This window comes from Molothrus aeneus, chromosome 1 (genome assembly GCF_037042795.1).
Source record: "Molothrus aeneus isolate 106 chromosome 1, BPBGC_Maene_1.0, whole genome shotgun sequence".
NCBI classification, from domain to species: domain Eukaryota; kingdom Metazoa; phylum Chordata; class Aves; order Passeriformes; family Icteridae; genus Molothrus; species Molothrus aeneus.
In genome coordinates, this window is record NC_089646.1 from 58216207 (window position 1) to 58231298 (window position 15092).

A 15092-nucleotide genomic window follows, 5' to 3' on the forward strand; every position below is an offset into this window, starting at 1 on the left:
ATACCACAGTTCATTTCAAAAGCATACCAAAGGAGGGTGCCCTACCATCATATCCCAGTTAAGTTTCTCCCCTTTAGAAAGGTCTCTGTTACTTCCAAAAAAAAAGAAACCACAAAACAGTTACTTGAAATAAAACCCTGTGTTTCATCCATGACACACAGAGCAAGAAGCAGGAGGGCTGGATGATCCATGACCAATGACAGCAAGCTCAGGTTCCTCGAAATTCCATGGCATAATCTACATCATCACTGCTTAAATTATACACACAACACCCAGTCTCCACTGGGTCAATCTGTTCCCACACCTTTGATAAATAACACAGAGAATAAAAATTTTCAGCTCCCCAAAAGTTGCTGAATAGAGCTTAAAGACTAAGCTGGCAAAAAAACCAAGAAGGGATATAAAGGTATACACATAGGATGATAAATGTGACTGGAACCAGTGGAAAAACAGATAAAGAGACCTACAGTGTTTGTTCAGGCAAGTTATGTGAGAAGAAGCAATAGCACGTGCCCAAAGAAAAAGTTCAAGGAAAGGTCACCTTTAATATTGAAGTATTCAGTGCATACAACCAACAGAGACCCCTCTCAATAAACCTCCAGAACCATAAAAGGACTTTCAGGAGGCAGATGCATGTAAACTATTTCTAGGAAAGTGATGCTTATTTATTAGATAAGAAACACGTTTTAATAAATCTATATGATTATGATAAGCACCTTGTTGTAAAGTCTCACAACATATGCAGAACAAGGAGAGATCAGCAGCATGTCCTGTGCAGATAAAGAATGCCTGCTTTCTATTGTTTCAAATTGTATTAGAAAGTTTATTCCATCCAATTTTGGACTGCCTTCCTTCTGGTTGACCGTGAGTTTACATGACATGCATTACAACACATATCAAGCAGCCCAAGATGCAGATCAACCTTCATTATTTCAGCAGCAGTACAAACTGGTGAAGAGCAGGGCTGAAGGAATGATGCAACAACACAGAAACCAGACTCTTTCTTTATTGTAAAACTCACAGCAGGACACCATGCAACTAAACTGACTTTTCCATGCCAGATTATTTTGCCAGAGAAGATGAAATGGTCATCCTGGACTTGCTGACAGATTTGAGGGTGTCAGCAAGAAGAGATCATAAGGAGGGAAAGGGGGAGAGACTAAAGTAACATCTTATTCATTTTCAAAAAGAAGAATCAGAGATTTCAAATTATTACCACCTTTTATTTGGGAAAAAATGTGGGGTTTTGGTTTGTTTTTTTTTTAACTGTCTGGGGCCGTTTCTTGGTTGTTTTTTGAGTCCTTACTCCAAGTTTCATCATTGTATCCAGAGAGCAGAAGCACTTCAGCTTGTCCCTGCTCTAAATGTAACCAGCCACTTGGTTTCTTGCTGAAAATGGCAATGATGTACCCATCATTGAGTAAACCTGTCAAGATTTACAGTCATAAAACCCACTTAAGGAAGGAAAAAGCAGACATTTTCAGAAATACAATAATCTCAGCACATCTCTGTTGAGAAACATTTCTTGAGACAAGAAAATGTGCAAAAACAGCTCAATGGAACCATCATTGCAATCAACTATGCAAAAAATGTCAAAGGCACTGACTGGCTCTACTACTGTAGTGGCAGCTGAACATCCAGTTCCCAGTTGTAATTCCTGTGTGCAGCAGCCTGACTATTCACTTTTATCTGATGTAAGATTTCATACCAAATATCCCCCCTCCCTTTTTTTCTGAACCAGTTTACTGGAAAGTTATAGGCATAAGGTAGGAAATACAGACAGGTGCCTTTGTGGTCTTGGAAAACAAAGAGTTGAAACATGATATATATACATACACACAGACAAATATGTTCATACACACCAGCACACAGACAAGGCTACGAAAAACAAGACAGCTCTCAAGTCAGAAGTACATTAGGTGAGTACCAGGGCCACAAGGAATGAGGAGCAAGAGTTCCCTGAATACCTTCAAATTCTTGAGAGCATATTAACATATTAAACAATTTTAGATGGGCAGGAGCCTTATCAGCCTCAGAGTTGATCAGTCACATTTTTGCAGACTCATATAGTGCTAAACTCACTGGGCAAGTCTTCATTGTCTAAAATATCATTGTCTACAGTTAAATTATTTTAACTACTTCCCATTGCAGTGTACAGACTCATCCGACATGAAAAAACTGAAATCATAGCTCTTTCTTGGGTATATAAAAGTCACAAGAAGAAAGAAAAAAAACTTGACACACAAAAACAAACAATAACCCTGACTCTTAAGAGGAGCTTCTTCAGAAAACTGGAAGAAGGCTGCATATACTTTTAAGAGATTCATTAATGACCTTTAGGATGCACACACAGATTACAAGCACAACTGCACATAGCACACTAGAATCAAGGGAAGTATAAAAATACTCATCTCCCAACTTGTTATCCCAGTGTCATTTGGGAGCAGGATTGTGAAGTATCCATGAAAACAAACTTCCTGGTCTCACAATGCAAAGAGGAGCATTCCTTCAGGGGTGACAATCCCACCCTGATGATTTCTGACTGTGCTGATGCTTAGAATATTAAGCTGCCCTTAACCCTTTTGGGTGTTAGGCGTAACAACTTTTTTATTTAAAAACAGTTAATGATCTTAGATGTTTGGTTGGTTTGGTATTTTTTCTTCTGGTGCCACAGCAAAGGCACCATGAATCAGCTCCATTTTCCAAAAAAAAATGAAATTTACATAACTGGAGATTTTAATTTGAGCACCAGACTTCTAACAGATCCCTGCCTTCACAGAGATGACCAACAAAGTCCAGCATGTTTCTAAAAGAGGGGCTATCTCAAAGACTCCTCCCTAGTCCACCTTCCCTTCCAAAAATACTACACCAGCAGGTGCTAGATGAAGATAATTCATTTTATCAATCAGAATGACAGATACTTACATAAGAAGCAACAAATTCGACCACTTTTTCCCCACCACACTGCAGTAGATCAGCATTTCATTCACACCCTTGTGAATCCCCAGCAATTTGTGTTGAATAGAAGTTCCTTTCAGCCTTTGCACCCTTCATTGACTCCTGACCTATGTTAAGCACTGCCTTAAACTGAGATCTTTTCTCCTCTCAGGGTGCTTTTCCTCTATGAAATCTTCTTGTAAGTCCTTAAAAATGAATGTTCCATGAAAGCCACTATGGAGAAAGGCAGAGCATAGAACTAATTGTGAACTAAAGGGTGTGAAAGAAATTCATTTTTAAAGAACTGTATGCCAGAATGAATAATTTAGTTAAACCACAGTGTACCAAAGTTCCAACATCAATAGCTGAATATCTAAGTATAAAAAGATAAAGACATGCTTTGTGGATGCTTACTGGCAGCAGTGGCTGCTACTCACATTAGAAGGGCACCAGATGACACTAGCTAGGTCCAATTATGAGAAATCACTTTTAATTCTAACAAAGAGCCTCTAACCTAGACAACAAACAGACTTTGTTCCAATGCTCTTTTCAATCAACAGGAAAACAAGAAGCTCGCCAGTTTCACAAATTTTTGGATGTGGATAAACTTTCTTCCTTCGGCCTTTTGTTGGTTTTTTTTTAAGTTACACAGACATTTCCTCTACGATTTGGAAGCGTCTCTTCAGCCTCCGAAGGAATTTTGTCCCTCGCCAGGCAGAGTGCGGGTAGTCTAGCTCCGTGGACGCTGAGTGTGCTGCTCTCGGTGGAAGTTACCGGTATTAGAAACATTTCCCATTAACACGGCAAAACCCACCATCATTCGTACCCCGTGCGCTTTTTCGTACGCAGTCCGGACGATGAGCTGCTAAATATTTCCCGCGAGGAAGGGGGATCGAGTACAGCGTCGAGATATCGGCCGCGGGCCGCCTGGCGCTTCAGGACAATTAGGTCACAATGCCAAGCGCCGGCTGCCAGCCCAGAAAGGACATCCCCGTGTTAAAACGCCTCCCAGCGCGGGGCCCCCTGCTCACATTAGAGAAATCCTTCGTGCACAACTGGCGCGGAGCCCACAACTCTGCCTCCAATGTACCCACACGAAGAGGCGGACCGAGCGCGGGGAGAGACCCCGCAGTCCAGGGCGGAGGCGCCCCTTCGCGGCCCATGCGAGGGGCCTCGGGTCCTGGCCGCGCCGCTGCGGGAGATGCGGCTGCCAGGAGGGATGGATATCCCGGCAGCGACCGCCGGGCCGCATCCCCTCCGCCACCCGCGCCCTCGCCTATCCCGGGCACGCAGGGGCCGTGCTACTCACCACCGTGTGCTATCATGGTAGTGCTGGAGCACCGAGTACCCAAAGAAGGAGCCGTTGGGACCCCGGAAAATCACGGGGCGACCCACATCTACGTTGTAGGAGCGCACCACGGCCACCCACAGGAGCGTCCACAGAACCCGCGCTCCGCGCTGCCGCGCCTCCGGCATCGTGCGAGTCCTGAGACAGCCGCCCGTAGCGGGGCCGCTAAGTGCTGAACTACGGCCCACCGACCCCACCCTGCTCCCGGCGCCGACTCCAAGGTGGCGTGTCCGGGCGCGGCGCTTTTGTGCCCGCCCCGCGTCGCGTCTCGGCCCGGCCCCGCCGCGCCCCGCGCCGCGCGGGCACCGCGCGCCCCTCCGCCTTGGCCGGCCGTGGCGCCGGCACCCCCTGGCGGCCCTGGGCGGTACCTGCCGTGCCGTGCCGTGCCGTGCCGTGCCGCTCCGTGCTGCGCCGTGCCGTGCCTTGCCGCTCCGTGCCGTGCCGCGTCGTGCCGCGCCCTGCCGCGCCGTGCCGCTCTGTGCCGTGCCGCGCCGTGCCGTGCCGCGCCCTGCCGCGCCCGACCTCGCCGCCCGTCGGCCCCGAAACGCGCCGTGCTTGGCTCTGTCGCCCAGCTCCTCCTGCCACGGCATCCGCGCTTGTCCCGCGCGGCCCCACAGCCTCCCCATCGGTGTCCCTCTCTTCCACGAAACTGCCTGTCAGCTATGACTTCCTTTCATTTTTCTACCTACTCCCCTTCTCACGCAGCCCGTCCCCCGGTCGGCGCCTGGAGGGGGAAGAGGGAAATCACAAAGTCTAGGGCAGGAAGACATGGAGGAATCAGTCCTGACTTCCAGTAGTTTGAGGCTATCAGCTCTGCTTGAATCTGGCACGCAATCTCACAATGCTTCGTGAGTGACAGATGAAAGATCTGATTTGCATCACGCCGAAACGCACGGGAGATTTTCTTGGGAAAAGGAAAGCCATGATGAGAGGCAGTGTCTTTTTTCAGGACAGAAGAAATGAAAATACTTCGGGTAAAAAAATCAGGCCGGTGTTTTCTGGCAAAAGTACTTCAGGTCTGAAAAAGAAGCAGCAACCTTCGTGGCTAAGTAAAAGCTGAAAATAATTGTTCTAATACTTGAAAAGTTTGACAATCTGAGAGCAAAAAGAATCAATGAAACATGCACTAATAGATGAGCAAGAGCAAAGGCAGGAAGTCTACTCCAGAGGATAATACAAGGGTGATCATCACTCTGTGGGAAAAGGGGAGGGGAGTTAGGTGCTATAAAACTCTTGGGCTCACAAAGCCCATCCTTTTATTAAAGTGAAAAGCAGTATATTTTATACTCAAAATTCATGTGTTTAGATCCTTCCGAGGACCAAGCCCAGAAACTCAGAGGATAAATAGTTTCTCACAGATAATTGTGACGTTCATATGTTTCTGTTAGCCTTGGCTTTTACCATTTAATTCCATGTACATCCCTCATACATAAGAAGGTGCACCAGGAGAAGCAGAGTAAGTCCTGGGAAACACAAGAATAGAGATGCCAGGAACTCTGATACTACAGGAACTGCTACTTGTGGCAGGTCACTGGAGATTTGCAGCCAGATCCAGTACTTCTTGCATATGCACACAAGAGTTAATGCGTAATTTGCTTCTGATGACACCAGTGATCTCCAGGGAAGAGTGTTGCATGTTGAGGCTCTTGGAAAGCTGTCATGGAAAAACACTCTTGCAAGTCAAATCTTCTTTCAGTGAAGGAAGTTCTTGGTGAAAGAGTAATTCTTTTTCTGCAAACGGTTTGCACCAGGACTTTTTTTTTCAGTGAGGAGGGAATTCTGGGGTAAGCTGTTTCATAGTATCCATGTGGCTCTTTTAAATACATAGCCTGTTTCTGCAAGGGAACATCCTCACCAGGAAGAAGATTGATCGCAATCTTTGATTTTGAACATCACCCTCAGAGCAAGTGCTCTGTGCCACATGTACATGTTGCTGTTTAGAAACTGCCATTTTTGATGCTGACTGTGATGCCAGAAAGCAAACATTAACATAGAAAATTTCAGGGACAGGTTAAATAGAGAAGTAAAAATTACAGAATTTGGTGGTGAAAAAAAAAAAAAGAATGGATGTTTCCAGTCACCAAGGTGTTTTATATTGGCCATGTGAAGCTTAGTGGTATAATTATTTAGTGTCCTTGTTCAAGGTGGCTTGTGAAAAGGTTGGAGTAGTGTGAGTCTTCCTTCATCTAACTATGACCAGGGTTATGAAGAAGTGAAAATTTTTCAGTCAAGTCTGAGTGGCGCAATGCTCACTATCAAATAAAAAGGGAAAGTCACTTTATCAGCAAATTCAGCCTTAAGTGTATGATCAAACTGCAAGAATTTATTTGTTTATTGGTGCATCATGTGAAAACAACAGGGCATTTATGTCATATTAGCAGGAAGATTTATAACATTTAATAGAAAGATTTTCACAGGGATTTAATAACTGTGCAATCAATATGGATAAAAGTAATCTGATTTAGGCAGAAAGTCAATATGCCTCAATTAAGCAAATTCCACAAATGACATTCAATCATTAGCACTACAAAGCCACATCTCTGCCTTTTGAAGCAAGAAAGTGTTGGGGATTTTCAATTAATTACCTGGGCACTAAATGGTGCTCAGACAGCTCTCAAACCGAGTTAAAGGAAATGTGGATGATACGCTAGAGAGAGCAATGTGTTCATCCTTCTCCAGAGGGAGGAGGGAAGCAAAGTAACTAGATGAGGTGAATGGAACACTTGTCTTTCATGTTGTAGAGTGCTCTCAGGAGGACTTACTTCAACTAGAAGTGAAACACAAAAAATTGTGTCAGTCCATAAAAATGTCAGCTCTCCATTCTTTGCAAGTAAGAGTATCCAGGGAAAGGCTAGGAATATGGTAGTTCCATCCTTTTCTTTCTTTTATTGCACATCCAAATACTGAAGTCATCTCACAACATTTAATCCAACAGGAATTTTGTCAGTCCAAACAGAAACAAAAACAGAAACTGCCTGTCTCAGTGGCATATATTTAGCTGATAAAATTCTGGCATGACATTTATGAAAGCAATGGGGCATCCAACTGCAGCATCAAGGACAATAAAAATGTACAGTTAAATTAATATGATGGTAAAACTAAGGAGTGAGAACAGAGAATAATACATTAAATCATATACCGTAGAATTCACTCCTCACTGAACCCAAATCCTGGTGCAAACCTTGTGCGAAGGAACGATTCAAACCAGGAATAGCTATAATAGGCACTTCTATATCTCTATTCTCACTGTGTGAGACGTGATGTTTGTATCATCTAGAGAAGCTCTATATCTGCGCCATAGGGCTAATTTGTACTTTACACCTAACTATATTAATTAAACACTGTATTTTGGCAAGACTCAGTCTCCAGATTAGTTTATAAATTAGAAACATTATCTGTAAATTGAGAATCAACAGTGAAGTAGCACCCTTGACAATACTTTTTAATTAATAGTAGAGCTTAGGAAAAGAATGTCCAATGCAATAAAGTTGTGGCTGTGGAAAAAAAAGTGAAAATTAAAACAAATGCCCCATGTCTTCATTGCTTAAAGATTCAGCTATGTACAGACTCCGTTCATCAAGAGTAACCATTAACAGATAAGTTGTCTTCCTGAAAGCTTCTCCACCCAAAATGGCACGTCAAAGATGATTTATAGATAGATAGATAGATAGATAAATTTGTTCCTGTACTGCACATAGTGAACTCAACATTGGTTTCCTTACTTTTACCAATACCTTACTTAATCTGAAGTTAATTCTTCACACATAATTCTACTTATCATTTGCCTTTCTTTGCATTTGTATTGAAATAGTGCTGACGTTGAAATTTTACCGTCTGTTTCCAAACAGTTTCTATGCACAAATAACTTCATTTTCACTTCCCACAGGCACCTACAACTAACAGCTGCTGTAAGCTTATTTAACAATCTTTTTTGAGCCCTACTTGTTTGGGTGCAGATTTCTCTTCCTGGCCCTCAGCTCCCTCCTGCTTGCTCTTAGCCACAGGTGGGGAGAGGATGTGCTGCTGAGTGGGGATGGGATGACACCTCCTTCTCCCACCCTGGCATCCATCAGCCAGGACATGGTAACAATTGAGAGGGCATCCCATAATCTCATTAATACAAAGGCTGCTGCCTCTCCCCATCAGTTATGTCAGTACATGCTCAGTATTAAGGAGGTTTTAACTGAACTTGTGTTAAAGGTTTCCCATTGCAGTGGTGAGCCTTGCTGATTGTTCCCATGCATTCTTTGTATTTCTATGGCAAGTGCTCAATGCAAGGAAATCAGTAACTCTGTAAATCAGGTCCTAATGATAATACTGCAGTTTATTTTCAATCAGTTCCCACAGAACTCTCTGATCTAACCCACCTACAGACTCAGCTGAAAAGAGTTCAGGAGACCAGACTTAGATGAGATGTTTTCCTGACACTTCTTGTAGCTCTTCTTGCCTACCAAGTAAAGAGCATCCTCTTAAATTCTTCTTCCACTGTGGCTTCATTCTAAAGACAGATTGTGCTTGCCTCCCCATTGAAGGAGAGGAAATGCTACCAACTTTCGCTGCACTGCAAGGACAGTGGGAGAGACTTCTCTTTCTTTTCAAGGCCTCATCACTGTTGAAGTTGTCCAAGAGAGGGGTGTTCCTTTGTAAGGAATATATAAAAGGAGTAACCGTAAAATACCAAAATATTTATATATATAAATAAAATATTAGCAATATAAGGTATTTTGGCTAAAGAGGAAACTCACTTGCCTACCAGAGAACTAGTCTGTCAATTACTACAGCCACACTGAGAGGAACTGACTACATTTCTACTAGTGTGATTTCAGTCTGTCAGACATCAAATCACTTCAAGCATCTAGACTTAGAGGCAAAATCTAGACTGCTGTTGTAAAAACTATACCTTTCTACATTATTCCCATTAAATTATGGAGATGTCGCACTCAATTTCTGCATCAAATGCAAGACTAATTACTTTTGTTGGATAACATGTTCAGGTCGAGTTCACATCTGTGATCCTGCCCTAGGCAGTTTAACCCTCAGGCCACTGAAAAACTGAGTGAGGTGCTTACACTGATCTCCTCACATAATATATCAATTTAATTCCTGCTTGTCTCTTCTTTCATTGTCTGTAGGTAGCTCTCCAGCTAGAGTAAATAGATAAGAAGGAAAATTATTCTCTTGCTGTTAAATAAACAGTTATTTACTGTTGTTATCTCTTCGGCCACTGTCTCTTACCTTTTTCATAGACCTATACTAGAATTTTCCAAACAGATTGAGAATCCTAGAAGTTTCACCTGCATGGAAGACAGAATCACAGAATCAATTAAGTTGGAAAAGACCTCTGAGATCATCAAGTCCAACCTATGACTGAAGACTACTTTGCCAGCTAAACCATGGCCATGAGTACCACATCCAGTCTTTCCTCAAACACCTCAGGGACAGTGACTCCACCATCTCCTGGGCAACCCACTCCAATATCTAATCACCGTTTCTGTGAAGAATTTCTTCCTAATGTCCAAACTAAGCCTCCCCTGACAGTACATAGGACTATGTCCTCTCATCCTGTCTCTTGCTGACTGGCTGTAGAGAACAATAAAGTCACCCATGAGCCTCCTTTTCTTCAGGCTAAACAATCTCATTTCCCTCATCTGCTCTTCACAAGGCTTGTTTTCCAGACCCTTCACCATCTTCATTACCCTTCTCTGGACTTATTCCACTACTTCAACATCTTCCTAAATTGAAGGGCCCAGCACTGGACACAGCACTTGAGGTGCTGCCTCAACCATGCTAAGCTTCCCTGATCCTGCCTGGCACATTGTCGATACAGGCGAGGATGCCATTGGCCCTCTTGGCCACCAGGGCACACTCCTGGCTCATGTTCAGCTGCTGTTGACCAGCACCCCAAGGTCCTTTCCCACCAGGCAGCATTCCAGCCACTCTGTCCCCAGCCTGGAGCACTGCTTGGGGTTGTTGTGGCTAAAGTGCAGGACCCAGCACTTGGTCTTGATGAACCTCATGCCATTGGTCTCGGCCCATCAATCCAGCCTGTCCAGAATCCTCTGCAGAAACTTTTTACCCTCCAGCAGATCAACACTCCAACACAACCTGGTATGTATGAATCTGCAGCTGGTAGACTCAATCCCCTCATCCATATCATTAATAAAGATATTAAAGAGGACTTGGCCCTACACAGATCCAAGGGGTGCACCACTAGTGACCAGATGCCAACTGGTCCATTGCAAATCTTGGAAGGTACAGAACCTGGTGATTTAATAAAAAAATCACCTTCCAGCTAAAAGACTAGAGTGGAAAGAGAATTTTCAGAGCCTCATATACAAAAATTAATTGTCATTCCATAGGTATTTAAGGGATTTATTCCTTAAATTGTACTCTTTCAGCAGCAATCCAGTTTTAGTGTACCGGCCATTATTCTATTGTCTTGAAAAGTATACATTAACACTGCACTTAAACACTTGACCTGGCTTTCAGTACTGAGATTTATTTCAGTCTGATTTATGGTAAAATTGTGCCATTAATGCATCATATTTATAAAATATTTATCACATGTTGTATACCAGTAACTGAAGGAATTTATCTGAGCCAAGTAAAAGAAACATAAATCCATCGGGTATTGTAAAAGCAGGGCCCTCAAAGAAGGGAGAAATGATGCATCTGACTCTATTGATATCAGAAGGCTAGTTAACTACTTTATTATACTATATTATTCTATATTATATTACACTATACTACACTACATCTAAACTGAATCTGCACAAGCACTCACCTCAACTGAACAGAATCTTGTGACTGTCTGCTGACCGACAGTCTGCACACACACTTGGCCCTGATAGGCCAAGGAAACAAAACACCATCACTTTGGGTAAACAATATTGCATTCTACTTTTGCACAAACACAGGCGCAGCAAATCAGATAAGAATTGTTTTTTCTTCCTCTGAGGTTCCTCGCTGTGATTCCCAGAACATATCCTTGGGAAGTTGTGCCTTGCTTTTCTCTGTAAAGAGAAATGCAGCCACAATGGGGCAAATTTTTGTTATCTGCTTGGGGTTTTTTTCTTTCTTTAGTAGATCCAGATTTCTGAACTTTCATACTCATGTAACAGACCTCTATTCAACAGCCTCTATTCAACTATGGCATGTGCTTCAATTAAGTATATGCTTAAATATGAGAATATGCTTGTACCTTATTGACCTAAGGGGAACTGAATGGCAGACCTGAAGCCAAGCACACGTTTGGTGTGAACAGGTGTAGTGGCTAAAGCTGGCCTGGAGGCCTTACAGTTTTAATTAATCCCAATTATAATTTTATAACTTAAATGTAAGTAATTATATAAAATTACCCTAATTTTATAGTTTGACTGGTCTGGGCTGTTGAGGAGCAGGTCTAGGCCATTGGGGGCAGGAGCAGCCATTCCCCAGTTAGTCAGGTAGCAACAACTAATTTAGCCAATCAGAATAAACCGTGTGGACTTCCAAAACTGCATAAGGCAAACAGCTCTCAATAAAAGTTGGCTATTGTCACATGAACATGGAGTTTTGTGTCATCACTTCCATTGCAACTGTGATGAGTGGTGAACCCCAACATGATTAGCAATAGCCCGGCCGTGGGGATAGTGGCAGAGATGGAACCCCAGTGGGACTCTGAGAGAGCTGCCAACGGCCAAGAGCTGCGGAGGAAGGCAGCTGGAAGAGCTGCGGAGGTCCAGACCTTGGAAATAGAAGCTGCAGGGGACCCTTGTAAATAGAAGACTTTAATAAAAAGAAGAAGCACCTGGAGAAGTGGGAATGCTATTTTCTACAGAGAAGTGACTCAGAGCCATGGATTACACACAGCCGCAAGAGCCGCAGCAGAGACGCCACGGACACTACCCACAGGAGAAGCAGCAGAGAGAGTGAGTGAACCCTTGGGCGTGTGGGCTGGGAGGATAGGCAGGAAGCCGAGGGATGGAAGGCCACTATCAGGGACACCTCTCCCTGTGGGACCACCCAGCCACGCTGCTGCTGAAGCTCCCCCGCCACCACTATTGGCAATGCCTGTCTCATGGGCGGGCTCACCCATACTGCAAGCGCCCGAGCCGCTACTGCTGGCATCAAGTGTGCAAGGCACAGCGCCTGAGACTGCTCAAACCGCAGTTGCTGGCGCCATCTTTGCACTCCTCACACTGTATTGCTGTTGGCACATGTGGCATGCCTCTGCCTGCATATGATGGGGCTACACAACCAGTGCACAGTAGGCCCACTAATGGCTATGGAGCGCAAGCGGAACCTGGAAGTCAAGCAGTGCTCAGCACCGGAAGCACTGATGCAGAGCTGCGAGCCTCTGAACCCAGAAGTGTTGGTGGGAGGCTGCTGGCACTTGGTACTGAGGGACACCACACCATACCTCATTCACAGCTAAGGCTTGAAAAGCCCGAGGGACATTTTCTATTAACACATTCACAGTATCCCAACCAGGGGGAGCCAAGCTACCACACCTTTGCTGACCTGCGAGAAGATGCTTCCACCACACCGTCTATATCAATTAATATCTCTACATATGATCTGGTCAGCTCTTGGAAACAGACAAAATTAACAGCTATTGCAGAAGGAGATGTCAACAGAGCTGAAAGGATTTCTGTGCCCATGCTTTCATTATCATTGGCTGGCCAGCAGCCTGTGGGTGGAATGGTTAAAGCATTCCCAGCACCCGATAGGTATGCTTCCTTTCATCAGCAGGTCTTCTCTCAGTTACGCCACTCAGCCACCAAATATGGATTGGGGTCTCCAGCAGTAGCAAGCATGCTACGATTTTTAACTACCGATGACACCTTTTGATATCAAGCTGATAGCAAAGCTGTTTTTTACCCCAGTCCCATATATGATGTTCAAGTCCACCTGGCGGTGATATGCAGAGGACCAAGGGCTGCAGAATCAAGAGGTTCCACAGCAAGATCCACAATTTGGGGCAGGAGTTGCTCAACTTATGGGACTACCCTCTGTTGACAATCCACCATTACAGGCATGCTTACCCCCTCTAATATTGCTACAGCCCAAAGACTTGGTCATACAAGCCCTGTTGAAGGTTGCAGACATGGCAACATTGACTCAAAGGTATTCTACAATTAAACAGGGCCCTAAGGAACCATATATACCATTTATGGAGAGGTTAAGAGATGCCATGAATAAGCAAATAATAAATAATGATACGAGAAATCAATTAATACTACAATTGGCACAGGATAATGCAAATAAGGACTGTAAAGAGCTATCAATTTATTACTGAAAGAAAATCCATCCTTAAGTGAATTAATTGATGTGTATGCTAAAGTTGGAACAGATTCATATAACATGGCTTTGTTAGCTGATTCTTTTTCAGCTGCTTTGGTGTTATGAATGTGGACAACAAGGCCATATAAGAGCAGATTGTCCCCACAAGACCAACTCACTAAGGACACATCAAAGACATAGAAAGATTACTACTCTGGGAAACTGTAACCGATGTGGGAAGCCTGGTCACTCGGCGAAGCAGTGTTAGTCCAAGTTTCATCTTAATGGACAGCCCCTCAATGAGCAGGGAAACGGAAAAACGAGCACAGCAGGGAGGTGCATGCAGGCACAAGCATCTTCTTGTCACCCAGTGCGAGCCTATGTGACCAGCTCACTGGAAAGACAAGAGAGTCCGCAGAAATGGATGCTTCCACTGCCATCACAGTAACTTAAGTTCATTATAGGTACATAAAGTTCCTCTTGAGGCCTACGGACCTATAGGGAGAGGGTTAAGTGCTCTGTTGCTGGAGAGATCAAGTGCAACACTAAAAGGCATTTTTGTTCACCCAGGTGTCATAGATCCTGATTTCACAGGACAGATATTGTGCTATGGTGTCAATGCCTCCTCCTCCTTGTCTATCCTAGAAAACACTCGTATTGCCCAGCTTATAGCTTTTAAGTCTTTTGTTCCCACAACAGACCCAAGAAAACAAGGAGACCAAGGCTTCGGATCAAATGGATAACCTCAGATGTACTGGACTCAGGTAATCTCTGAGTGGAGACTAAATATGGTTTGTACACTCTCGATGCCTCAGGCAAGTCCATCTTATATACAGGTCAGTGGTATGGTAGACACCGGAGTGGACATTATTTTCATTTCTGCAAAATACATGGCCTCAGTCATGGCCTACCAAGGCTGTAGGATCTGTTGCTGCTGGCCTCGGAGGTACCACACAAAGTTATCTAAGCAGCAAACCCGTGTTGGTTAAAAATTTTGAAGGTCAAACTGATACTCTACATCCCTATATTACTGCTGTCCCACTTATGGGGAAGGGATGTCTTATCAGCATGGGGAGTCAGGTTGGGAATGGATTTTTAGCTGGGGTCACTGTATTAAAGGGCATAAAACAGCCTACCTTAACCTTGATATGGCTCACTGAACAGCCTGTGTGAGTTCAACAGTGGCCCTTTGAAAAAGAAAAATTAAATGCCCTTAAATCCCTAGTTCAGAAACAACTGGCTCAAGGTCACATTGAGCCTTCAACAAGCCCATGGAACACACCTGTGTTTGTAATGAGAAAGAAATCAGGAAAATGGAGATTATTCCATGATCTAAGAAAAATTAATGCTGTTATGGAGATTATGGGTACTTTACAGCCCGGAATGCCATTACCTACTATGATACCAGTCAATTAGGGCATACTAATTGTTGATTTAAAGGATTGCTTTTTTACTATTCCTTTACACCCAGATGATACCCAAAAGTTTGCCTTTACAATACCTTCCATCACTCATGCAGCACCAATTGAACAATACCAATGGA

General features: G+C 43.8%; 1 protein-coding gene across 1 annotated transcript in view; it reads right to left on the reverse strand.

The window, feature by feature from the left end:
* ITGA9 (integrin subunit alpha 9) overlaps positions 1 to 4460 on the reverse strand; it is a 236743-nt gene extending 232283 nt beyond the window's left edge. Inside the window, exon 1 of the mRNA XM_066557605.1 lies at positions 4247 to 4460. Within this exon, the coding sequence (XP_066413702.1) occupies positions 4247 to 4413 (167 nt within the window). The 5' untranslated portion in view covers positions 4414 to 4460. The remainder of the gene's footprint in view (positions 1 to 4246) is intronic.
* Positions 4461 to 15092: the final 10632 nt, after the last annotated feature.